We start from the raw sequence: 26,196 nt of genomic DNA, 5'->3' as shown, positions 1-26,196 counted from the left end.
CTAATCGCTTATAAATGCTAAAATCTGTTTAAAATGTGCCATAAATACTCTTTGTTTTAGTGTATTACTACAATCATCAATGTTGCCTCTGCTCCTAATATGAATAATTCATGACCTGTCTAAGGTCATAGAAGAATAGATGGATGCCGTCTTCTTATCCACTTTTTAAAGAGAAATCAGAATTGGAAGGGCTAAACTTTACAAACCCAGAGACCAGAAATCACGCCGTCTCCAATCACGAGGTCCAGCATTCAGGTTCACATTACATCTGGGCCAGAACAGTGACCCAACCAATGCTAGGTGCTTTCTACCAAGTTCTGGGTTCTATTAACAACAGATCACTCAACACAAGACCCTGTTGCACGACCACTGTCCCAAGATTATTTTAACCTTTTGTATATAATGACGTATTTTCTTAATGGTGCTTTCTAAACAGACTAAACTTTTCCTGTTTTACCTTAATTACTATTATCGAAATTCCAAGCAAGAAACAATTTAGGAAAGCCCAGATGACCACATCTTGACTTTCTAAGCTTCTGAGTTCAATTGAGCCCATCTTGGGATGTATTTTAAACAGAACACCTGAAAATACATGGCTTCCTTGTTTCTAATCTCAAGAAATCCGTCAAGAAATCAGACAGAGAACTGTGGACCTCCGCAACTCTGCTTTCCACGTTCCTCTGGTCCAACAATGATATGCCAGCACAAACCCCACGACCATCTTACTGCTCAGAAAGAAGACGAGTACTGCAACCCACAGATTAACGTGTTTTGGTGCAAAATGTGTGAATCAACCCCAGAAAAAGTGTTTTTGTGAAAGAGGCTTCAGTTGCACCATTTCTGTCAGGAGGAAAGGGCCAAAAAAATCCAGCAAACTATTGTGAGGACATCAAAAATGTCAAAGACAATGCTACCAAATATTAAAGAAGTGTTAGAAGGTTATGACATCTCAAAGTAATTTTCCCTCTTGTTTTTATGTCATTTAGCAAATACATTTAATTTGAATCCAAGCTGAGCTAAACAGGAAAAGTTTCGTCTGATTTAATATCTGGTTTTAACTGTTGAGTCTTCAAGGAACAGCATTAAAATGTTATTTATACTGAAAACAGTTGAAATAAAGGCAGCAGCTCAGAGCTGGAGTGGAAACCCGAGTGGGAGCGACACACAGGCTCACCCAGGCTGTGTGCTCTCTCAGGTAGCAGCCACGATACTCCACCGTGTTGGGGTGGCGCAGCTTCTGTAGGAACTTCACTTCCTTGATGATATCCTGCCATTTCTGGAGCAGAAACAGAGGCACAGTCACTGACAGGCAAATGTGCTCCATCTGTTTCCAGCAGATTAATGAATCGCGTCGTTCTCATCTCCTACCTCATTGGACTGTTTGCCACTGTAGGACATCTTCTTGATCGCCACCACCTCATTTGTGCGGATGTCATGGGCCTAGTGTGGAAAGGCAAGAGAAGAACAATGCTTCAACGCTGTGCCAGTTGATTTGAGGTTCAGGTTGAGTTTAAAACTGTTGGCAGGAGACACAAACTATGACTCATCTACCATTTATAAACTGGACAAGGCAAAGCAATCACTGTTACATAAAGAGTTTCTGCCTAGCTTCCTCTCCTCTCTCCAGTCCATCTCTTTTTCACCCCTCATTAAACAGGCCTTTTCATCCACCACTAGAAAGTACTTCTCTGCCCCTGACTCACACAGTTTCTACCTTTTCCTTCTCTTACCAGCTTTTATTAATCATCTGAGAGATTTAACCCAGCTTGGGCTTTGCAGTAACGGTGCTGGTGCCTACAGATTTAAAAAGGTTATAACCCACAATCTTTTCCTTTTTTTAAATTGCAAGAGAGACCCTAAGAAAGCATCAAGAAGTCTATTTTGCAGTTTGCCACAAGCCATGAAGAGGACATAGAATGTGGAATGAATACTTTTACTGAAGGTGGTTATGACCGATTTTTCACATATAACTTAGATATTGAGAACAAAAGAAAGATGTTTGTTGGATTTTGAGGCTGGCCTTTGTGAGGCCATTGTTGCCCAGTCTCTCTCTCTCATTGTTGAATCATGAACTCTGACCTTAACAGAGCCAGGTGAGGCCTGCAGTGCTTCAGATGTTGTTTCTGTTTATATTGTGATGTCCTGGATGAGTCACCGATGAGCTCCTGGACTAATTGTATTAGTCTTCCCACTCCTGGGAAGATTCCCTGTTGTTCCAAGTTTTCTCTATTTGAGGATCATAGTTCTCCTCGCTGTAGTTTGATGGATTCCCAAAGCTGTAGATACATAAACCTTTCCAATCTGACAGATGTCAATGACTGTTTCTCATCTGTTCTTGAATATATTCAGATCAGGACATTATGTGTTGCTTTCTGACAAGTTTTAGCCTGCTTCGTGTTGACAGACAGGTTCCATTTTATTGATTTCTTGATTCTACTGGCCAGGCAATATTCAGGCCTGGGTGTGGCTGGTGGAACTGAACCCAGCTTTCCTAAAAATGTGTTTAGAGTTAATAATCAAACAAGCAGGGCAGTTATGTGTCATATAGGGCTGGGTTGGTTAAGATTTAAGTCATTAATTTTTACTCTATCAGGTTAGCTGTATCTGCTATTAAAATGTTTTTGCAAATCTCAAAACATTCAAGTGTGACAAAAAGGCAAAAACAAGCAGCTTGTGAGCTATCATAACGATGTAGCCCCTGATCTTTAAGCTGAAATATTGGTTCTGTTCTGCAGGTTTGCACATTCTTTGGACGGGCTTAGAAAACAGTGGGTGGACTGCAGCGGGCTCAGCTTACACATTTACTCACATTTTAAAACAGACTCTTTTGTAAATAAACATATTATAACATCTTTCAAGAGACAGATTTGGCACAGACAGACACGGATGACATGCATGTGCGTTAAACATTCAAATTGTCAAACTGTGCTCCCAACAACAAGCAGACGTCCTCATCACAGACCAAAACTCCTCTTCCACACAAGGAACTCACAAAGTAGACCGCTCCGAAGCTCCCATGGCCGATCTCCCTCAGGTCCGTGAAGAGCTTCTCGGGGTCCTCCCTGCAGAACAGCTCCGCCACCTCCGGGTCCTTCAGGCTCCCGGCCCGCACACTCGACGGCATGGCCAGCGCCTGGCGAGAGTGGAGGAGACACGCTGGGTGAGCGTCTGTTTGGCTGGATTACAAACACTACAGCTGGAAACATGGGTTGCAAACCATGTGTATGCGGTCCAGACTCCCACGTATAATCAGTGCTCTTGGATCTTCAGAGGAAATCACACATTTATGCAAGTTTTCTAGATATCCAGCAGAGGCAGGATACAGGCTGTTTTTAAGCCAAGACAGAAAAGGGACATGCATAAAAAGAGCAAAACCAGAAAAAACAAACCAACAACAGTAAACTAAACCAGTTATACCAAATTAGAAGTATAGAGTTTGGAGTTTCGGTCTCTCTAACAACTATTGCCAGTTTCTATGAAGGTCTTTTAAAAGGAATGCACCGATATGAAAATCTGGGCCGTTATGGGTGATAACCAATATTTACTGATACTGTATATATTACCCCACCCTTTCGACACCATGTAAAACCGACCACACCCTGACATCACTTCTCTGCTTCGGTTAAACAACCATAATCCCACACTGCAACACTGTGGTACTTGTTTGGTCATGTGACAGTGATGCAACACTGCATTACTGTCACATGACCAAACAAGCACCACACGGCCTACCCCCCCCCCCCACCAGAAACACATACAATAGCAACAAGGTGAAAAAAAAAAAAAGGTTATTAATAATATCGGCCCAGTTTTACTTGTTGGATCAATACCGATATGTTAAAAAGAAATCGGACAATACTGTTGTTAATGCCGATTTTTTTACTCAAATAAAAAATGGAAACAAAATAAGCATATTTGCAATACTACAACCTGCCTTTCTCCCTTTATCTGTATTTCATTTCCTCTAAAGTTGATATATTTATACTAAATATCTGCATTTAAAGCAAAGAAATTACGAGAATGGATGATTTTAAATGGGCTAAGAGCTTATCTATCTCCACTGGAAATTTGAGGACGATCAACAAGCAGTCACGCAAACGAGATGTTGAGGTACAGGGTTATTTCCTGTAGATCCAATTTTCTTACTTTGTGCATGTTAAAATGGCACATACAGTATTTTTATTTGATTTAAGAGGGATTTTTAAAAATCCATGCAAAGACTTCAGTTTGTGCTAAACCAACGACAGATTCACAAGCTCTCCGCAATGCCTCCACTGCCATTAGACGGGGTGCACCCATGAGCTTTTCTTTAAAATAAAGATCAGTTTTCTTTTAATGGATCTAAATGTTAAAATACTGACTGGTCTGACTTGCCTCGTCACATATGAAGCTTTCATAGCTAATCTGCATGCTTACACTTTGACCTTGAGGATGAATATGAACAGTTTGATCCCTTTGAAGAATGCAAACATGGTGCCTTGCAAAAGTATTCATGTCCTTTTAGATTTCTTACACTTTGTCACATATAAAATGAAATATTAAATGTATTTTATTGAGCATGTATGTGCAAGACCAACCCAAAGTAGCACATAATTGTGAAGTTTTCTTCTAAATGTTCTACAAATTGAAATGTTAAACATGTGGTGACCCTCTTTCTCATGTTTCTTTTGAGGTACGTCTCTACCAGGTTTGAGCGACATTTTTGACCATTCGTTGCTGCAAATTACCTCAAGCTCAGTGAGATTGGATGGAAAACACACATTTTCAAGTGCAGCCATACATTTTAAATTTAGGTTTAGGATTGGACTTTGACTGGCCCATTTGGATCGATGAATGTGCTTTGATCTTAAGCCTTTCATTGCGAGTCTGGCTGCATGTTTTTTTGTTGGTTCTCCTCCTGGAAGCTGAACCTCCATCCCAGTCTCAAGTCCTTTTCTGCCTCCAACAGGTTTCCTTCCAGGACTGGTGGGAGTTTAGCTCCATGCACCTTCACTCTAAGTTGAAGAAAAGCATCTTCAAAGCAACGGCTACCACCATCATTTACAGTAGATAGGGTGTGTTCTGAATGGTCTATCATGTTAAACCCCATGAAAAATGACTGAAGTTTGTGGTTGAATGTGACAAAATGTAGAAATGTTTGAGGAGTTTGAATGAATTTGCATTGTCATGGAGTAGCTAAAGCTCAGTGAGCTGAGGAGACAATGGAACAAATCTTTTCTGGATTTTGTTTAGGGGTACCTGGGTAAAGGGGGCAAAACAGAAATGTACACCACAGTTTTCAGGTTTTTATCCCCAACTATTTGTTACTTTGTGCTCGTCCATCCCATAAAACCACATTAAAATGCATTGAAGTATATGGCTGTAACCTGATCAAATGTGGGAAAGGTTCAGGAGGCATGAATACTTCTGGAAGGCGCAGACGTAGCAGCTTGGATCAAATGCAGAAGGTTTAACATTTCCAACATTTATCACATAGCTGAGAAATGAATTGTTTTAATATGTTAAAAAGGCTTTCCTCAGGTCCAGCATGAGCAGGAAACTGTCCACTGTACCTATAAAAGCTTCAAATCATAAACCAGTTTATGATTTGCCTACGGGAGCATTTAGGCCGCAGGATTTACCTGCGTTTCTGAACCACAGGAAACTGTAATCAAACCCCTCTCTGGAAAGGTAACTAAAGGTGTGGTAAGTCACCTGAAGTGGTGGTGTCCAGCACAGGAGCGCAGAGTAAAATATTTAAATTACTGATATCGTCTTATTCTGATTATGTGTTACAGGAGGAGGTGATGAGGCACATTATACACTGAGAATGGTTTTACTGTAGAGCCAACGGCTTCTAAAACCTTTAATTAAAGCTCAGGCATTACTTTTAAAGCCTCTGTTTCAACTTTAATTTGAATGTACAACACTGAGAGCCTAGATAACACTTAATTTCAGTCCAGGTGCCCAAATTTATGACATTTTGGACTAAAGAAAAACCTTTTCATGTCGTCTTGACAGTCAGATAGTTTGTGATAAACAAACGCTACAGTTTCAGTCTTATTTAGAAAGTGATAAGTATGAATTTCAGTGAAACATTATAAACGTTTATAAATGTACAGATGTACAAATGTACAGATGAATCTCAATCGTTAACCCAAAAATCTGTTTTATTTTTTAATCCTAATCCAAATGGCTGCTTTGATGCAATGTGTGGTTGGCTGTTATATTATCAATTATTATTATCAGCGATTGCCACTCTGTATTTCAGTGAGATAACATTCACATCCCCTGGCTAATCACACCTGACATAAACTTCCTTGCAAAAATATTCACACCCTTCCAACTTAAAATTGTTTACAAATGCAAGAAAATCTGAAAAATGTGGCGTGCATTTTTATTCAACCTCTCCGAGTCGATACTTTGTAGAGGCGCAAAATAGCTCAAGCTCAGCCTGACTGGATGGAAAGCATTTATTAACATGCATTTTCAAGACTAGCCTTAATTGCTCTTAAGTTTGAACTTTGACTGGGCCATTCTAACACATAACTATGCTTTGATCTAAACCATGTTGTCGACCTCCGACTGTTAGCTTGCAAGTGTTTTGCCGCCTCAGACTGATTTTCTTCCAGGATTGCCCTGCTACAGTGCCTTGTGAAAGTACTCGCCCCCACTTGAACTGGTCAACCTTTTGCCACATTTCAGGCTTCAAACATAAAGATATAAAATTCTAATTTTTTTTGTGAAGAATCAACAACAAGTGAGATAAAATCGTGAAGTGGAATTAAATTTATTGGATGTGTCAAACCTTTTTAACAAATACAAAACTGAAAAGTGGGACGTGCAACATTATTCGGCCCCTTTACTTTCAGTGCAGCAAACTCACTCCAGAAGTTCAGTGAGGATCTCTGAATGATCCAATGTTGTCCCAAATGACTGATGATGATAAATAGAATCCACCTGTGTGTAATCAAGTCTCCGTATAAATGCACCTGCTCTGTGATAGTCTCAGGGTTCTGTTCAAAGCACAGAGAGCATCATGAAGACCAAGGAACACAACAGGTAGGTCCGAGATACTGTTGTGGAGAAGTTTAAAGCTAGATTTGGATACAAAAAGATTTCCCAAGCTTTAAACATCCCAAGGAGCACTGTGCAAGCAATCATATTGAAATGGAAGGAGTATCAGACCACTGCAAATCTATCAAGACCCGGCCATCCCTCTAAACTTTCATCTCGAACAAGGAGAAGACTGATCAGAGATGCAGCCAAGAGGCCCATGATCACTCTGGATGAACTGCAGAGATCTACAGCTGAGGTGGGAGAGTCTGTCCATAGGACAACAATCAGTCGTACACTGTACAAATCTGGCCTTTATGGAAGAGTGGCAAGAAGAAAGCCATTTCTCAAAGATATCCATAAAAAGTCTCATTTAAAGTTTGCCACAAGCCACCTGGAAGACACACCAAACATGTGGAAGAAGGTGCTCTGGTCAGATGAAACCAAAATCAAACTGTTTGGTCACAATGCAAAACGATATGTTTGGTGTAAAAGCAACACAGCTCATCACCCTGAACACACCATCCCCACTGTCAAACATGGTGGTGGCAGCATCATGGTTTGGGCCTGCTTTTCTTCAGCAGGGACAGGGAAGATGGTCAAAATTGATGGGAAGATGGATGGGACCAAATACAGGACCATTCTGGAAGAAAACCTGTTGGAGTCTGCAAGAGACCTGAGACTGGGACGGAGATTTATCTTCCAACAAGAATGATCCAAAACATAAAGCCAAATCTACAATGGAATGGTTCACAAATAAACGTATCCAGGTGTTGGAATGGCCTAGTCAAAGTCCAGACTTGAATACAATCAAGAATCTGTGGAAAGAGCTGAAGACTGCTGTTCACGAATGCTCTCCATCCAACCTCACTGAGCTCGAGTTGTTTTTCAAGGAAGAATGGGCAAGAATTTCAGTCTCTTGATGTGAAAACTGATAGAGACAAACCCCAAGTGACTTGCAGTTGTAATTGCAGCAAAGGGTGGTGCTACAAAGTATTAACGCAAGGGGGCCGAATAATATTGCACGTCCCACCTTTCAGGTTTTTATTTGTTAAACAAGTTTGAGACATCCAATAAATTTAATTCCACTTCACGATTGTGTCCCACTTGTTGTTGATTCTTCATAAAAAATTTGAATTTTATATCTTTATGTTTGAAGCCTGAAATGTGGCAAGAGGTTGAAAAGTTCAAGGGGGCCAAATACTTTCGCAAGGCACTGTATACCTTAGCTCCATTCATGTTAGTATCAGTTCTTACCAGCTACTGAAGAAAAGCCTCTGAATCATGAGACAGGGATGTTATTGGTAAATATTGTGATCACGATTCAATTGCAATAAACCTATACTTTCCTTCCTCCTCTCCTTTTCATCTGTTTTAGCATCCTGTTGCCTATGACAGACGCGAGCATCTACTGCGGTGAGACTATCAAACAAGCTGAATATAACACTGGCATGCAAAGCGTAAACTCACAACCCTTGGAGTATATTTTCAATAATCAATGACAATAACGTAGTATTCATGGTGTACTATGCAGCCAGAAAACAATAGACATCAGAACCTGTGAAATCTGTACATCAGTCAATTTCTGCTGTATTCTAGAAGGACAATAACTCTAAAACCTGGGCCTTGAGCACAAACACGCTCTTCAAAAAGAAGCCACATCAGATGCTTTTTTGTGGCCATTCTACAGCTGTCAAAGAGGAACTGCCTGGTTCCCATTATAAACGAGAAGCTGTTTAAATATTGCAACCAATCTATTTTTTAAAAGTGGCAGACAACACAAAAATAGACGGCTAATGTTGCTTTGATGTGGACTGTATTGGCTTATTTCTTATAACTTGAAGTGCATGTGAAAAAAACATGAGTGGGTTTAATGAAAACAGAATGCATACTGGTCATACTGGAAACAGTAATTATCCATTTATATGGTTGGTATGAGGATCATTATATGGCTGCTAAAAAGGGTAAAATATTGGTTACATTTGTATTAACTGTAAATAACCTGCATGTCAGTGTCAGATATTAGCATTCAGCAGCAGGTAATGATGACATCTGTTCACACGCCTGCAGGGAGACGGAAGAACTGGTCTGTTTTAGCACACTTTGAATGATTTATAACAAATCTTACCGTGGCTTTTGGGATCCACTGTAGCTAGCTTCTGGAGCTAGCTGACTGGCCTGGCAGGAAAATCTTAGTTTCTCCCTTCCCTGTCCTCTCCTCTCCTCTCCTCCTCGGCTCTGGCGTCTATTCAACACGAAAAGACCACATTCTGTCTACCCATCGTGGTTTTAGCTAACCCCCCAGCCATCCTGGTGCCCCCAGCAACTAGCACCACTTTGCTACTTGACATGAGGGAGGTGTCAGTCAGTCTAGGCTGACTGACGCCTGCCAGCTAACCCACAAACGGAGCTGTCTACCGGAGAATAACGGGGCGAAAAATCAGGGCCAAGGCTTCGGGATGCTGCTAGCACCGCTGCTAGCCGAAAAACGTCAACGCCAGGAGCAGATAGAGGACGTCGTTCAGCAGGACACTGGCTCATTTAAAACCCGCCACTCCGCTCCGTTCCTCGATTCGTACTGACATTTCGCTAACGCCATCGGCGAGCTTCCTCTCCGCTCCGTGGTATCCCCATTTTACTCGGCTCTCGTCCGTTTTTGTTCAGGACTTCATGATGGCGGAGCGGGGCGGGAGCCGAGAGGAAAACGGAAGAGCTCTTCTTCGGGGCTTGAGAAGCAGGCGGGTGTCCAATGACAGTATCCCCATGTGGCCGAGAAGAAATCATCGAACCATTACACACAAATATATATACAGGTCCTTCTCAAAATATTAGCATATTGTGATAAAGTTCATTATTTTCCATGATGTCATGATGAAAATTTAACATTCCTATATTTTAGATTCATTGCACACTAACTGAAATATTTCAGGTCTTTTATTGTCTTAATACGGATGATTTTGGCATACAGCTCATGAAAACCCAAAATTCCTATCTCACAAAATTAGCATATTTCATCCGACCAATAAAAGAAAAGTGTTTTTAATACAAAAAATGCCAACCTTCAAATAATCATGTACAGTTATGCACTCAATACTTGGTCGGGAATCCTTTTGCAGAAATGACTGCTTCAATGCGGCGTGGCATGGAGGCAATCAGCCTGTGGCACTGCTGAGGTCTTATGGAGGCCCAGGATGCTTCGATAGCGGCCTTTAGCTCATCCAGAGTGTTGGGTCTTGAGTCTCTCAACGTTCTCTTCACAATATCCCACAGATTCTCTATGGGGTTCAGGTCAGGAGAGTTGGCAGGCCAATTGAGCACAGTGATACCATGGTCAGTAAACCATTTACCAGTGGTTTTGGCACTGTGAGCAGGTGCCAGGTCGTGCTGAAAAATGAAATCTTCATCTCCATAAAGCTTTTCAGCAGATAGAAGCATGAAGTGCTCCAAAATCTCCTGATAGCTAGCTGCATTGACCCTGCCCTTGATAAAACACAGTGGACCAACACCAGCAGCTGACACGGCACCCCAGACCATCACTGACTGTGGGTACTTGATACTGGACCTCTGGCATTTTGGCATTTCCTTCTCCCCAGTCTTCCTCCAGACTCTGGCACCTTGATTTCCGAATGACATGCAGAATTTGCTTTCATCCGAAAAAAGTACTTTGGACCACTGAGCAACAGTCCAGTGCTGCTTCTCTGTAGCCCAGGTCAGGCGCTTCTGCCGCTGTTTCTGGTTAAAAAGTGGCTTGACCTGGGGAATGCGGCACCTGTAGCCCATTTCCTGCACACGCCTGTGCACGGTGGCTCTCGATGTTTCTACTCCAGACTCAGTCCACTGCTTCCGCAGGTCCCCCAAGGTCTGGAATCGGCCCTTCTCCACAATCTTCCTCAGGGTCCGGTCACCTCTTCTCGTTGTGCAGCGTTTTCTGCCACACTTTTTCCTTCCCACAGACTTCCCACTGAGGTGCCTTGATACAGCACTCTGGGAACAGCCTATTCGTTCAGAAATTTCTTTCTGTGTCTTACCCTCTTGCTTGAGAGTGTCAATAGTGGCCTTCTGGACAGCAGTCAGGTCGGCAGTCTTACCCATGATTGGGGTTTTGAGTGATGAACCAGGCTGGGAGTTTTAAAGGCCTCAGGAATCTTTTGCAGGTGTTTAGAGTTAACTCGTTGATTCAGATGATTAGGTTCATAGCTCGTTTAGAGACCCTTTTAATGATATGCTAATTTTGTGAGATAGGAATTTGGGGTTTTCATGAGCTGTATGCCAAAATAATCCGTATTAAGACAATAAAAGACCTGAAATATTTCAGTTAGTGTGCAATGAATCTAAAATATATGAATGTTAAATTTTCATCATGACATTATGGAAAATAATGAACTTTATCACAATATGCTAATATTTTGAGAAGGACCTGTATAAGGAACTCATATTTGATTGAAAAACAAAACAAATAAATACTGTATATATTGTGTATAATTCTGGTCTGTGTTATCTCAGTTCATACTGCACATCCAAACTGGTTTGGAACTAGAAAAGACAGGCTAACTTTAGGTTTCTAGGAGGCCTGCAAACTCAACCCTAGGAATTTGTGGATTATACTTAAAATCCTGGGATCCTGCCTGTAAACTAACCAGTTTAAATAAATTATATTTTGATAAGAGAGGTCAAAAATCCAGCCAGATGTTTCCTGATGGCCACCAAAAGCCTATTGTTTCTGTGAAACTTGAAAAGAGACATTTGTCCCAGCATGAGTGGATGTCTAAGTATTTATTTGAGCATGTATGTACAATTTTAACCCTGTATAGATTGGAGACAATTCTAAATAAATGAATGTTTTTTTTTTTAAATAATTTAAGTTAATTGGTGTATGGTATTTTTACCATGGAGAAAAATGGTTAAAATAAATTGTAAAAAGCCCAAATATTATATGACATTCATGTCCCTGGTAGTAAACAGAGTATTTTTACAACTCAGGCTTTCACCTAAACTGAAATCCTTTTTGTCATTAAATAACTGTGAAAGGGTGATCCAAGCTTTATTAAATCCCAGGTTGACCAATGTATTCATTGTATATTTAGTCAGATTACCTGCCCTATTTACTTGAAAGGTTATCCCCTGCTTTTAGGATTGATTGTAAAGCTTTACTGCTGACATATAAAACATTTTACGAACTCCTATTTCTGATCTCCTGCATCCCCATTTATCCTCCAAGTAACTCAGATCTACAGATAGATTCTTCTGAGGTTTTTGACTGCACAGAGGAGATGGGGCCTTTGCAGCCACAGCGTCTCAGTAATCCAACCAACTGCCCTTGCATCCTGGTCGGGCTTTGCCAATGACTTTTTCTAAATCTCATCCATAGCCATTCAAACTCACCTATTTCTAATTTAGTGTGAGAGTTAAATTTTCCCTTTGTTTTATTATGCCTAAACAGCAGCTGTTAAAAATGTGCTGTAGAAATAGACTTAAAACGATATAACTATAAAGGTTACATTTAATGAGATTATAGAGGAAATCCAAATAAGTCAGACACTAACAATAACTATGCATAATAATAATAATGTCATATATTACTTGTTTATTTTATTTCTCGTGGTCGTTGTGTTTTTTTCTCTGTGTTAAGGTGAAGAAACAGTCCCCTCCAGGACAAAGGCCAAGCTCAGCTCTTTGTTTGGTAAGAACTGTTAAGATTTTCCACCTGCAAGAAGAAAACAAGGAGTAATACTTTGGATGCAGAAGGAAATTTACTGGATGGATTGAAAGCTCTATTCAGTGTTAGTCAGTCATTTTCTACCGCTTATTCCATAGTGGGTCGTGGGGGAGCTGGTGCCTATCTCCAGCAGTCTATGGGCGAGAGGCGGCGTACACCCTGGACAGGTCACCAGTCCATTGCAGGGCAACACACAAACAACCATGCACACACTCATTCACACACCTAAGGGCAATTTAGAGTGACCAATTAACCTAACTGGCATGTCTTTGGACTGTGGGAGGAAGCCAGAGTACCCAGTGAGAACCCACGCATGCACGGGGAGAACATGAAAACTCTATGTAGAAAGACCCACGGCCAGGAATTGAACCCAGGACCTTCTTGCAGCAAGGCAACAGTGCTACCAACTGCGCCACCGTGCAGCCCTATTCAGTGTTATTTGATGTATAATAGGCATCAAAGCAGACTTGCTGGTAGGAAGATTTATAAAATTTTTCAACTGGGTGGTCTAAAATCTTAGAGCAGATTTTTAATTGATGAGGCCGTTTTTGATTTCTGAGCAATGGTCAGACGTTTTTACCATGTGATATAATATATGACAGACTGCTGCATCCTAGGTGCACATAGGAGCGTAATCACAGGTTCTTCCTCACAGCAGCAGTTGGACTTTATAACCATCACTGCTCCCATCAAGCTCAAAACGTTTTTACATCCCTGCTATTTGAACAGTTTTTTCACATTTCCAAAATAGTCTTTTGTTTGTGCTTTTTATGCACAAATGGACATTTGAAAATTTTTTAAATCACCCTACTCAGTTGCACATTTAATCTGAGCATGCTAATTTTAATAACTATAAAGTGTTTTTTTTCCTTTGTTGTAAATTATCATTTACTGTACAGCCTTGTATTCTTCTTGTCTTTTTTTCTCCGTTTTTACCTTTGTTTGTACCTGCATGCTTCTATTTGCCTTTCACTTTCCTGCTGGTACATATGAATTTCTCCACTCTGGGACAATAAAGGATATTTCTATTTCTATTCTATTGTGTTCTTTTACTGAGGTATAAAGCAAAAAAAACTTCTTTACTTGCTCTGAAGGACCTCAGGTAGGAAATATATTTGTTTTGTTTCGTTTTGTCTTTTTACACACCACTTTATTGTGGTTTTTCCAAGACAACATGACCAAGTATTTATATAACAGTACCTGATTGATTTCTTCGTTATGGATGGGAACTTTATAATGCCTAAATAGTGATCCAGAAACAATTTCTTCAGTTTTTATTGCTCTTACAATACAAGCAAAAATCATTGAGTTGCTGAATATCCATATAACACAGTAGCAATTTTAGGTATGTTCAATAAGGCTCACTGTTCAGCGCAGCATGGCCTGGAGGGGCAGCACTAGCACTGCTCACCAAACCAGTTTTTTTAATGCTTATTGTCAGTCAATGAGGAGTTGACACCCACAAGTTTTGTGCAAGCTGTTAACACCATAAGGAAGTGTCATGTTTAACCTTCTGACACACAAAACAAGAAACACAGAGTATTGCCCCTTTTCCACTGGCTTGTTTTAGGCGGTGTTGCTCCACTGTTGTTTCCACTGACACACTGACAGATAGAGCTCTGGCAGCTGAAGCTCTATCCATCAGTGCAGTGCACTGTGCCAATATTAACATTACTGTGTTACATTGTTACATTAAAGTAATCTGCATGTAATGATAAAAAAGAAATAATTAAATAGAAAATACTAACATAGATAAACAACATACAAATAATGTTTGTATTGTATATGCAAGGATGTCTTATACATGTTTTTTATGTATAAAATGATCCACTGGGATAATTATCTGGACCTCAGCCCAACCAGAACTTATAAAATAAGGCTCAGGGGTTCTGATGTGAGGGGGATGTGGCAGGAGAAGCAGAGAGAAGATGATGAAGCTCCAAAGTTTGCCTGAACAAGTCACAATTCTGGGCTTCATGAGGAAGACTTTGTCTCAGCCATGGCAATATCGAGGACAAGGACTTTAAAACGCAAAAATGCAGACTTCTGACCGTGGTGAAGTTAGTTTTAGGTTGGATATTGAATATTCGTGCTCCATGGATTCAGCGGCTCTTCCTCCAATGTAATCCAAAGAAGGTCGTCTGATTACAGGCAGCTGCTCTCTGCCTGCTCCCTCCTCCTGCAGACGCTGGTTCGCTTAAGAACCTTAAATAAATTTCTGAACCAAACACGCTGTGTCATGGTGATATTGTTTGTGCGTCTGTACAGCTGATTTTATGTGTGATCAGCTGGTATTGGATGTTATTAAATACAGCGCCCCCTACCTGTGTGTAATTCAGAAAGCTGACATGTCATTTTTCTTTTCCTCCAGGCTCCAGCCTTCCCGCATGGTTTATAATTTGCAAATAGTAAAATTATATTTCGATTTGGCAAATGTGGTCCTTAATGTTTTAGTTGTTGCTCTCGAGTTTCACTAACTTTTCCCAGCGCTACCTCTTGGAAAACCTTCTCATTTTTCCTGGTCCAATGGCCAATCAGTGAACAGCAGTCTGTTCACGTCACATGTAGTCCCTAATCAGGCCCGGTTGTACCTGCTCAGGAGCAGGGACCAAAAAACTAGGTACCGGTACGGAAAAACAATAATGGAAACACTCGCAAAGTGAGCCCAGTGGAGTCGAGTAGGGCCAAATAGAGCCAGTGGAAAAGCGCCATAAGTGATTTATTTACAATATATACAGAGATATGACAATAAAGCAATAATCCAAATCCCTCTTTAGCAGGAAGAGATCAGAGGGCTGATTAGAAGAGGCTTGATATGGAACGGGAGAACGGGAATCAGGAAACTGGAGCTTCTCTTCCAGGTTTCCGGAGACAGGGAAGACAGGAACTGGAGGAAGCACCAATATTCCTGTGGGTGAAGCATGAGGTGAGGCTCCAGAGGGAGCCTTCAGTTACACAAAGAGGTAAAACCCACTGAGTGAGGCTTTTATAATTACAGTCATTATCAATAAATTACAATATTATTAAAAAGTTCATTTTGTTCAGTAACTGAATTCATACAGTAAAACACATTATCTAAACTGATGTTTTAAAACCTTTATTTCTGTTAATTATGATGATTTTCCACTTACAGCCAATGAAAACACGACATTTAAGATTAGAATATTAGACCAATAGAAAAAACGTTTTCAATACATAAATGCGGGCTTCAGGAAAAATATGTTTAATACCTACTTAAAGGTTGATATTTTCAGAAGGTTCTTTTAATCTGACAAACGAGCCTCATCAGAACGCATATTGTAATTGATTAAATATGACTGTTACATGTATAAGGTCCAGAGTGCTGTCTCTCCTCTGTTCACAAGTCTCCATTATTCACTAAGCTTGCCTATATAGTATAAGATAACAAAATGTATAGGCTGCTTCTAATGTTTCCATCTGATGATGTGATGGACCAGTGCACCTTCAGCTCATCCGAACATAAATCCGGCCATGCATCCATCCATTTTCCAAAAATGTCCTGTATATCGGAAAAACAGATTATTACGTAACGTTTACTCAGAAGGAATGAAGACACTATACCGCCCTGCTGTTGCATAATGCGAGACATCATAATTTATTAATTTGTTTTAAATGGGTCTTTGGATTACCTTCGTGACTAGTTAGGAAGATTTAAAGGCAAATCCTGTCTCGTTGACGGATTCTGTATTTTCCCATCTGTCAGACTGATTTGATGGGAAATGATCTAAGACACACGCCAGCATAATAACACATACAACTTGCTTGGATTAGAGTTCGTTTATGTAATCCACAAGGTGTAATCTGCATGTTTTGGCATTTCAGCAGATAGGATATGCACACAAAACAAAGGTGTCCCAATTTACCTTTGTTATTCTTCATGCTCAGCTAGTCACCGTCAGCGTTACACCACAAAATCCAAACAGCTGCTGTAAAACAGTAAATTATTCCCTTCTAAACCTTTCAAACTTATTTTATGTGATGTAACTCTATACACCCAATCATATGCTCCTGTTTGACCTTTCACTGCCTCTCTCATTCCCAGAATTAAACTGATCCTAAACCCTTTACCACCAAGTTGCATACCAAGTCCCTCCATTCTTCTTAGTTCTCTGTCACTCATAAACCGCCAGCCCTCTGTTCCACAGACATCCTTTCACAGCTGGGGATTTAGCCTTGCATAATCTGCTCAACTGGCCCACTTAAAAAAAAAAAGCAAAAAACAGCAGATAATAAACTGTTATTAGTCTCCGTTTGCATGGTGCAGCCCTTTAAGCTTCTTATACAAACAGATTTTAGATGAAATGACATAACAGAGGAGGCAGCCACAAAAGGGAAGATGTTCACCGCAAACGACTTGCAAATCATGGTGAGTCCAAGTCTTAGCTCAGACAGGTCGGTGTGAACATCTCGGTTGCAGAACATGCTGTCTGACCTTTGGGTATGAGCTGGGAACCCTTACAAACACTGTGGCAGATTATCGCACAATAGGATAAAAAAAATGTCAGGGCCTGTGACCCTTTAATACATCCAAGATCTGATTTACATTATTGTCTCTAAAAGGAGGAAGATCCTCATAAGCTTTTGTTTATTTATGGTGACACATATCAGCAAAAACATGTAAAGTCTAAGGCTGTAGATAGTTAAGCTTCTTTAGTTGCTACGAATTTTATTCAAATGTTTAAGAACCCAAAGAAACATCATAATACAAACAAACATGTTTGTGTTAAATATTCAGTTGATTTTTATGATTGGTCTACAGCTGTCATAATCTACAAAATTAAATTTGTTTCAGTTTTATGTTGTTTTCACAGTTTGTTTAGTTCTTTTTGGTTCCTGTAGTGCTTTCTTGTGTTTTGTTATCGTTCTATTTTTGCCTGTTTCTCGGTATTTATGCTGATCAGACATTTTCCCTGCTGTGTTTGTAGTCTTTCTCTCTCAGTTCCTTAGTTCATGTAACACATTCAGGTGATTTCACTCACCTGTTCCTTACTCCAGCAGTCATTGTTCCAGTATTTCAAAACTCTGTTGTCCCCATTATGGTTCCTGTTGTTATCCTCACCATGTTGCTGTCCCTCTTGTGCTCCTTGTGTTCCTCTCTTGCCTTGACTTGCCTTCATGATCCTGCCTGCCTTCTGCGTGTGTTTAGGTCCTACATCCTGGGTCAAACTTTAGAAAAGATTTACAGGGGCAGTTGCCCAGGGCCCTGAAGTTTTAGGGGGGCCCATAGACTTTTTTCTTTTTTTAATGATTGCATGTCTTGCAATCAGGGGATGATTTAAATAGACACTCTAAACAACTGCAAAAATAGATATAAATGAAACACTTTTTAATATTAACTTTTAATTAGTAATCTATTAATTTCTGTTTCTCTGAGGAATTAATATGTCCCAGTTCTCTTGGACTCCTCAAAATGGGAAAGACAAGAGAACGTGCCTTTCAAGTAAGGGTACTCAAAATAGCTGCTCGGCCATGCTTGTGCATACCTCCAGTCACATCTATAAGAAAAAGTTTAAAATAGTTGGAGGTGTAACAAACAAGACTGGTTGAGAACCCAGTTTCATGCTGCCAACACACACGGTGTGCAGGATCCTGCGTTACAGGATGAATTTAATTTAAGGCTCTTTCACATCTTTTCACAGAGGGGCCAATAAATGCAGAGCGAGGTAGCTGTAGATGTTTTAACCAGCCTTCTCTGAAAAGTCAGGTTAATTACTTAAGTTCTTTGAGCCAAAATATCTTTTAGAAACTGTGAATAAAAAAAAAAATACATTTAATGTGTGTAAATGTCACCTGCCTCTGAAAAATGAAAAAAGAAAAACGAACAAACATTTTAACGAGGTAATTCTGAAATGCTTCATAAATTTTCGATGAATTGAATACATTTTTAATGCATTATGTTTTAATTGCATTTTGAGTTTACTAGAAGCAGGAAATAAGCTAAACATGTTGCTTCATAAAATCTGTTTAAATAACTTACAATAAACAAATGACAGATGTATTCCTCCACATTTCCTATTTTCTCACAGGTCAGACTGCAGTATTACTTAATAAAGTGATTTCTCCCCTCAGCTGGAAACCAGGGCATCATGTTTTCTCCTGTCTTCCTCCAGACACGCCACTGACTCCTCCCCCTCCTCTTCCTCTTACATTCATACATCCCTGGATGCAGCCACACCCCAGCTCGCACAAACCTCTGAGCATCAGCAGCAGGCACACCAGACTGAGCCAGGTCGCTGCACGCTGAGAGGCAAAGCTGTCTTGGCTGAAGAGGGACGGCTCCGAGTCCAGGAGGAAGAGCGGGAAGGAAAAGAAGGTGCCTGATGCTCTGCAGGTTTCAGCTCAGGCCAGGGCTTCATGTGAGACGCATTCAACTGATGAGCAGAAATCACCAGAAGAAGGTAAGACACTTTCCAACTTTGGTTAAAATAGTTGAGATCTCCCAGAAAATGCAGATAACTAATATACGCATCATCTTTTTTCAATTTTTTCAACTTTTTATTAAAATATATGAGGTGTTATAATCAGTTAAACTTAATTCCTCCCACAGAAATGAGCTTCGGTGCTGCGTGCATTTTCTTGCGAGGAGGCAAAAACATTGTGAGTATGAAAGAAAGTTTCTTTCTGGTTGGGATGTTTGCAAACATCTGCAAAAGGCTGGCAGGATTATAACCCAGTGCGTGTTAAATGCAGACAGAAATTCTGCATCTGCTATCTGCATCTACTATAGGATAGGAAGTCCATAATCTATGTGTAAATCCACAACATCAGAACATCCATCAGTTTTAATCTGCTTCTTATAGGGATTTTTTTAAATTCTAGGCTATGTTCAGGGTTTGCTGAATAGTTTGGTGGTGAATTTCCTTTCTGAATGTGTTTCAGCTATCGCATTTTATTAGACTTCATACTGAACTTGTGTTGTTGTGGTTTCTTTTTACTGAATCCAATTTTACACTGAGCCTGATTTTTTTTTCTTTATGCAGTCAAGAGAGCTGGCTGAAGATGAAATTGACGGTAAGTTCAATACTAATTGCTCCTCACAGGCTTTTACTAGAAAATGCAAAAATCCAAATTTTCTCTATTTTTACTCAGGTTTTGTAAATCTTTGCTTTTCTGCCTTGAGTCATTGACTGTTTAAATAAACAAAAATGAAATGATTGCATTTGACTTTTTAAACTGCCTTTAGCCTCTAAAATGAGCAATTACAAAGGTAAGCAATGCAGAAACAGCAGCCTCCATGTGTATTCCATACTGAGCGTAGACCTTCACCTTAATTCTCCACATAAGTTAAAAACTCACAAGGATAAAACAGAGTAACTTTGCTGTACTATACTCACCGTTCCTGACATCTGCTGAAAGTCTTGCTCTCTCCCGCTCTCTCACAGCCTGATTGAACCACAGATATTTCTAGAAATGCCGTAGAAAATATTTTTGCTGTTTAAATATCTTCTCATAATACTGTACTTTAACACTGGAACAGACAATAGCAAGCTTTGAGTCTTCTTCTTTCAGTAACTACATCCGCACTGAGGAGTATTGTTGGGACAGTGATCTGGTAAAGCTTAGGTGTGGAGCAGGAAAAGTTTGCATTTTTTTTTATTTCCAACTGGTTTTTCTCTATTTGCTTTGCTGGTATCTGTTGGAAGTATTGCTCTCTCTCACTCTCTCACAGCCTGAGTGAACCACAGGGATGTCATAGAAAAATACAGTTTCATCTGACTTGAGTCATAATCACTTTACTGGTGCCGAAAAGTGGCTAAGGTTGAGTCTTCTTCCTTCAGTAACAAGTTTCACACCAAAGTGTGTTGTTGTTAGCGTGACCAGGTTAGGTATGGTATGTTCAATGATCAGAAAAAGATCGGATTTTTGGGTTTCCGACTGGCCAATCGCCGGTTACAGTCCATCAGACTGAAAACAATTACTGGATTCCAGTCACCAGCTGATGTCTTTGTGCATCTCTACTTTCACACTTTTGCCTCTTCAACCTGCTTGTTTCTGACACAAATATGTTCTTTGTTCTTGTTGCATTTCTCACATTCATATTTCTGTGTATATGGACTTTTGCAGAGCTGCGAGATGCTTTCAACGAGTTCGACAAAGACAAGGATGGGCTGATCAGCTGCAAGGATCTGGGGAACCTAATGAGGACAATGGGCTACATGCCAACTGAGATGGAGCTGATTGAACTTAGCCAGAACATCAACATGAACCGTGAGTCCCCTCCAAATCTCAATGTCCGTATTTTCAGTTAGTAGATGAAACACATATAGTATGTGTGGTTATAGATAGTGTGTAACAAAATGCTTATAACCGAAAACGTATTTGCTAAAAACTCCTTCCTCTGTAGTTGGAGGCAGAGTCGACTTTGAGGACTTTGTAGAATTGATGGCCCCAAAGCTCCTGGCAGAGACCGCCGGGATGATCGGCATGAAGGAGCTCAAAGACGCCTTCAAAGAGGTGAAACTGAAAGAAATGACGAGGAAGTCTCTCGGATTTTGTTTTGAGCTCTCTGACCTTCTCGTCTTGTTCTCTGCTTGTTTAGTTCGACATGGATGGAGACGGAGAGATCACAACAGATGAGTTACGCGCGGCCATGAACAAGCTGATGGGAGAACACATGAGTCGCAGAGAGATCGACGCCATAGTGAAAGAGGCAGATGATAATGGAGATGGAACGGTAGATTTTGAAGGTACACTAGCATCAGTATGCTTTGGGTAAACGTAATCCTTTCAGGGCTTCACATAATAAAACCGTCTTGCTTTTCTTTGTAGAGTTTGTCAGAATGATGTCCGGCCAGTGAGGATCATCGATAACGCCATGAAGAATATTTCATCGCATCTTTACAAGGATTCTACACTGACTGCGTCCTTTTCCGAAGCTCTCCTACAAACCTGACTTTTCACAACTTTCAGGACAAACGATAGAAAAAGTTACAGTTAATTCAGCACTGAAAATAAAACCACATCAACCTTTTCTCACGGAGAAAACAAAAAAAAACAAAAATGCAATGACATCAATGACAATTTAATGAATGTAGTAGAATTGAACAGATCTTCAACAGCAGAAAATATATTGTTTTGTATATATGCTGTAAGTTATTTCTGATTGGTTTGCTGAAATAGATTATTTTGGAAATAAAAGCATTACTAATAAAAACAGTTTCTTATTGAGAAACAATTTATTGCCCTAAACAATAATATGGGGCTCTGTTTAATGGATAAACCTAGATTGCTAAAAATCATAAAGAAACAAACACTGAATACTCTATCAAATGGTCCACTGGTTCATGTTCTTCCATGTATTATCATAGAGAATATAATATTTAAGAACAGATTACTCTGAAGATTGATCAAACAAATCAAAATCTGAAATCCCTTCCGAAAATCATAAAACCTGAAACATTGAAATTAAAAAGGAAAATGATTTTGGAACAGGATAAAATAAAACATATTTCTTGACATCACTCCCTCACTCTGACAAAAAAAAGTCTGTATCACGTACAGCAACCCCCATATTTATCGGCACCCTTGTAAAAAATACGTAAAAAGCCTTACAGTAACTTCACCTTTTATTGCAGTAGCTTTTATTTTCAAACAGGAGACTGAAATAAATCAAACCTTTTATGTGAGATGTTTATGTAGTGTCTAGGAACTTGTAATTAGTAATCCATGACTTTCTGTTATCTTGGGGAATACAGTGCCTTGCGAAAGTACTCGGCCCCCTTGAAATGGTCAACCTCTTGACAAAATTTCAGGCTTCAAACATAAATATATAAAATTTGAATTTTTTGTGAAGAATCAACAAGTGAGATAAAATCGTGAAGTGGAATGAAATTTATTGGATGTGTCAAAGTTTTTTAACAAATAAAAAACTGAAAAGTGGGGTGTGTAATATTATTCGGCCCCTTTACTTTCAGTGCAGCAAACTCACTCCAGAAGTTCAGTGAGGATCTCTGAATGATCCAATGTTGTCCCAAATGACTGATGAAGATAAATAGAATCCACCTGTGTGTAATCAAGTCTCCGTATAAATGCACCTGCTCTGTGATAGTCTCAGGGTTCTGTTCAAAGCGCAGAGAACATCATGAAGACCAAGGAACACAACAGGCAGGTCCGAGATACTGTTGTGGAGAAGTTTAAAGCCGGATTTGGATACCAAAAGATTTCCCAAGCTTTAAACATCCCAAGGAGCACTGTGCAAGCAATCATATTGAAATGGAAGGAGTTTCAGACCACTGCAAATCTACCAAGACCCGGCCGTCCCTCTAAACTTTCATCTCGAACAAGGAGAAGACTGATCAGAGATGCAGCCAAGAGGCCCATGATCACTCTGGATGAACTGCAGAGATCTACAGCTGAGGTGGGAGAGTCTGTCCATAAGACAACAATCAGTCGTACATTGCACAAATCTGGCCTTTTTGGAAGAGTGGCAAGAAGAAAGCCATTTCTCAAAGATATCCATAAAAAGTCTCGTTTAAAGTTTGCCACAAGCCACCTGGGAGACACACCAAACATGTGGAAGAAGGTGCTCTGGTCAGATGAAACCAAAATCAAACTGTTTGGCCACAATGCAAAACAATATGTTTGGCGTAAAAGCAACACAGCTCATCACCATTCTGGAAGAAAACCTGTTGGAGTCTGCAAGAGACCTGAGACTGGGACGGAGATTTATCTTCCAACAAGACAATGATCCAAAACATGAAGCCATATCTACAATGGAATGGTTCACAAATAAACATATCCAGGTGTTGGAATGGCCTAGTCAAAGTCCAGACCTGAATACAATCGAGAATCTGTGGAAAGAGCTGAAGACTGCTGTTCACGAACGCTCTCCATCCAACCTCACTGAGCTCCAGCTGTTTTGCAAGGAAGAATGGGCAAGAATTTCAGTCTCTTGATGTGAAAACTGATAGAGACAAACCCCAAGTGGCTTGCAGCTGTAATCGCAGCAAAGGGTGGCGCTACAAAGTATTAACGCAAGGGGGCCGAATAATGTTGCACGCCCCACTTTTCAGTTTTTTATTTGTTAAACAAGTTTGAGACATCCAATAAATTTCATTCCACTTCACGATTGTGTCCCACTTGTTGTTGATTCTTCATAAAAAATTTGAATTTTATATCTTTATGTTTGAAGCCTGAAATGTGGCAAGAGGTTGAAAAGTTCAAGGGGGCCGAATGCTTCCGCAAGGCACTGTAACTGATGGTACACAGACGCCTAAATCTGTAAGCCCATCTTCAAAACAGGAAAGACGTGAGAACGTATCATTCAACCGAGGCTGTTGTGTTGAACTTCATAAGTCAAGAGAAGTCGACAAGAAAACATCTGCTAGCTTGAACTTGCTCATGTCCACAATCAGAGCGTTAATTTGAGAATTTAAAGGCTGGAGAAAGATCCACGTTTGTTGTTTCACCTCTCAGAGTGAGCACGGTGGTGCTGCTAGACAACAGCTAGGCGTCTTGAGGCCAACAAAAATTCCTGCTATTCACTAGATGTTATCTAGATTCCAAGCGTTTTTTATGAGTTACGCCAGGAAAAGAATCTTTGTTTGTCCTACCATCACAAACATAAACATATGGAGTTTGCTAAACTCTTGTTGGACTTTACCCAGAACTATTTGCTTTGTTCATATGAGATAAATTAAGCTTCTCTACAAAAACTCTCCAGGATGGGTCAAAGGATGAATATGAAGGAAATCCTCATGCACACTATGGTGGAGCCTTTTTGATGCCGTGGGCCTGTTTCTCTTCCAAAGACCATGGAGAGCTTGTTAAAGTGCATGACATCATGAGGTATTTCAAATACATTTGGCATCAGGTGGATTCTGCCAGTAATGTAAAAATGGGTCACCACTGGGTTTTTCAGCAAGATAATGAATAAAAATATGTGACCAAATTAACAACGAAATGGTTCACTGGACATGAGATAGACCCTTTGCCACAGCCATCTTGGTAATCAGACTGAAGCCCCACAGAAAACCTGAGAAAGAGACAGGGCTCAGGACTCCCAAGGATCCAAAGAGACTGTGAAAAGACAAATAGTGAAAGGTCCCTCTCTCTGAGGGAGAATGTACTGAAATTTAAGGTTAGATTCACAGATTTCTTTCTCAGGGTAAAATTATCGTCCTGCAATAACAGATAAATATATTTAAAGGCTTTTTACAAATCTTTACCAGGAGTGCCAAAAAAGGTGGAAAACAATCTATTAAAAATGTTTGTAGAATAATAAAAAAAACCAACACAGCAAACAAGAAACAAGATTCAGACCTACAAGCAGCTGAAATACTGAAAAACCTCAGGTTAAGGATGCATAATTTTTTTCAAAATGTTATATATTCTGGAAATAAAATTTTAAATGAACAAAACTAATATTTCCCATTTTAACTCACTGTTGTATTTTTTCCTGTTGACTCAACTTTTAATATTAAAAGTCATATAAAAGCCACGATGAATTCAGAACTTCACGGATGTCCATATGTTGTATTTAAACTGGGCTTCGTGTAAAACCAGTTGCAGTTCTGGACATGCCGCTGTTGGTGTAGGGGTTAAGCACGCGACCCATATATAAAAGCTACAGTCCTCAAAGCAGCCATCCCAGGTTTGAGTCCCGGACCCAAAGACCTTTGCTGAATGTCTTCCCCCTCTCTCTGCCTCTATTTCCTGTCTGCCTACTGTCGGAAAAATGTAAAAATAAAGGCCTCTAGTGCTGCAAAAAAAAAAAGAAATATATATATATATATATATATATAAACAGTTGTAGTTCTAAGTCATTTTATAACAAAAAAGAAACAAAACAAAACACACAACTACTGGAGTTAGCCGGGACTTTGGCTGGTCTGCTACAAAATGTTAATATTACTTACATTCAGAGGAAATATGTTGGTAAAATTAAAAGATTACTTTAAACCTAAAGTGGGGATTTGGACTATGCTTTTCTATGCAAACACCAAAATCTGAATTATTTCAAGCATGTCATCTCAGTCACTGGTATGTGTTCATCAACAAAGCTAACTTGGGTAAAATTCGCTCTTACTCGTCCTACCTTATGACATGGAAACAAGGAGACCGCATTCTGTGTTCAATGGACCTTCTGAAATGAACTGGGACAGAAAGCTTTTGGGTTTTATGCACCCATTAGCTGCAAAAATCTTCAATCTGAACTGCATCTGTAGCATTTAGCATCCCTGAATGAATTTAAAACAATGGTGAAATCTGTAGAATATTTGCTAACTGTGTGCGAATGTTTCCAGGTATGTATTTTTATGTAATATATTATACTAGTCTGTCTGTTCTGTGATTGCTGTACTATGTTGCTGCTATCCTGATGAGGTCTCTGTTGCAAAGGGAATCTGCGATCTACATGGGAAAACCAAGTTAAATAAAGGAAATGAATGAATATTTGAGTGCAAAAAGAAAAGCAGTTCCTTTCT

At 39.9% G+C, this 26,196-nt stretch overlaps 2 protein-coding genes across 3 annotated transcripts in view; one reads left to right on the top strand and one right to left on the bottom strand.

Moving 5' to 3' along the window:
• taok2b (TAO kinase 2b) overlaps positions 1-9,748 on the bottom strand; it is a 35,155-nt gene extending 25,407 nt beyond the window's left edge. The window contains exons 1-4 of one of the 2 annotated variants that reach the window (XM_047376650.1): positions 9,164-9,748; positions 2,993-3,133; positions 1,369-1,440; positions 1,175-1,276 (exon numbers count right to left, since the gene is read on the bottom strand). In XM_047376650.1, the coding sequence (XP_047232606.1) occupies positions 1,175-1,276; positions 1,369-1,440; positions 2,993-3,124 (306 nt within the window). In that variant the 5' untranslated portion in view covers positions 3,125-3,133; positions 9,164-9,748. The remainder of the gene's footprint in view (positions 1-1,174; positions 1,277-1,368; positions 1,441-2,992; positions 3,134-9,163) is intronic. The other variant, XM_047376651.1, reaches the window with a different exon arrangement.
• Positions 9,749-18,958: 9,210 nt separating this feature from the next.
• cabp5a (calcium binding protein 5a) lies at positions 18,959-21,928 on the top strand. The gene is made up of 7 exons (XM_047377463.1): positions 18,959-19,170; positions 19,320-19,369; positions 19,753-19,783; positions 20,837-20,980; positions 21,117-21,226; positions 21,312-21,459; positions 21,542-21,928. Exons 2-7 carry the CDS (start codon positions 19,322-19,324, stop codon positions 21,568-21,570), a joined length of 510 nt encoding a protein of 169 aa, XP_047233419.1. The 5' UTR covers positions 18,959-19,170; positions 19,320-19,321; the 3' UTR covers positions 21,571-21,928.
• The last annotated feature ends 4,268 nt before the right edge of the window (positions 21,929-26,196 follow it).

This window comes from Girardinichthys multiradiatus, chromosome 10, assembly GCF_021462225.1.
Source record: "Girardinichthys multiradiatus isolate DD_20200921_A chromosome 10, DD_fGirMul_XY1, whole genome shotgun sequence".
NCBI lineage: Eukaryota > Metazoa > Chordata > Actinopteri > Cyprinodontiformes > Goodeidae > Girardinichthys > Girardinichthys multiradiatus.
Note: the sequence above shows the minus strand (reverse complement) of the source record. Positions and strands in the feature narration are given on the sequence as shown.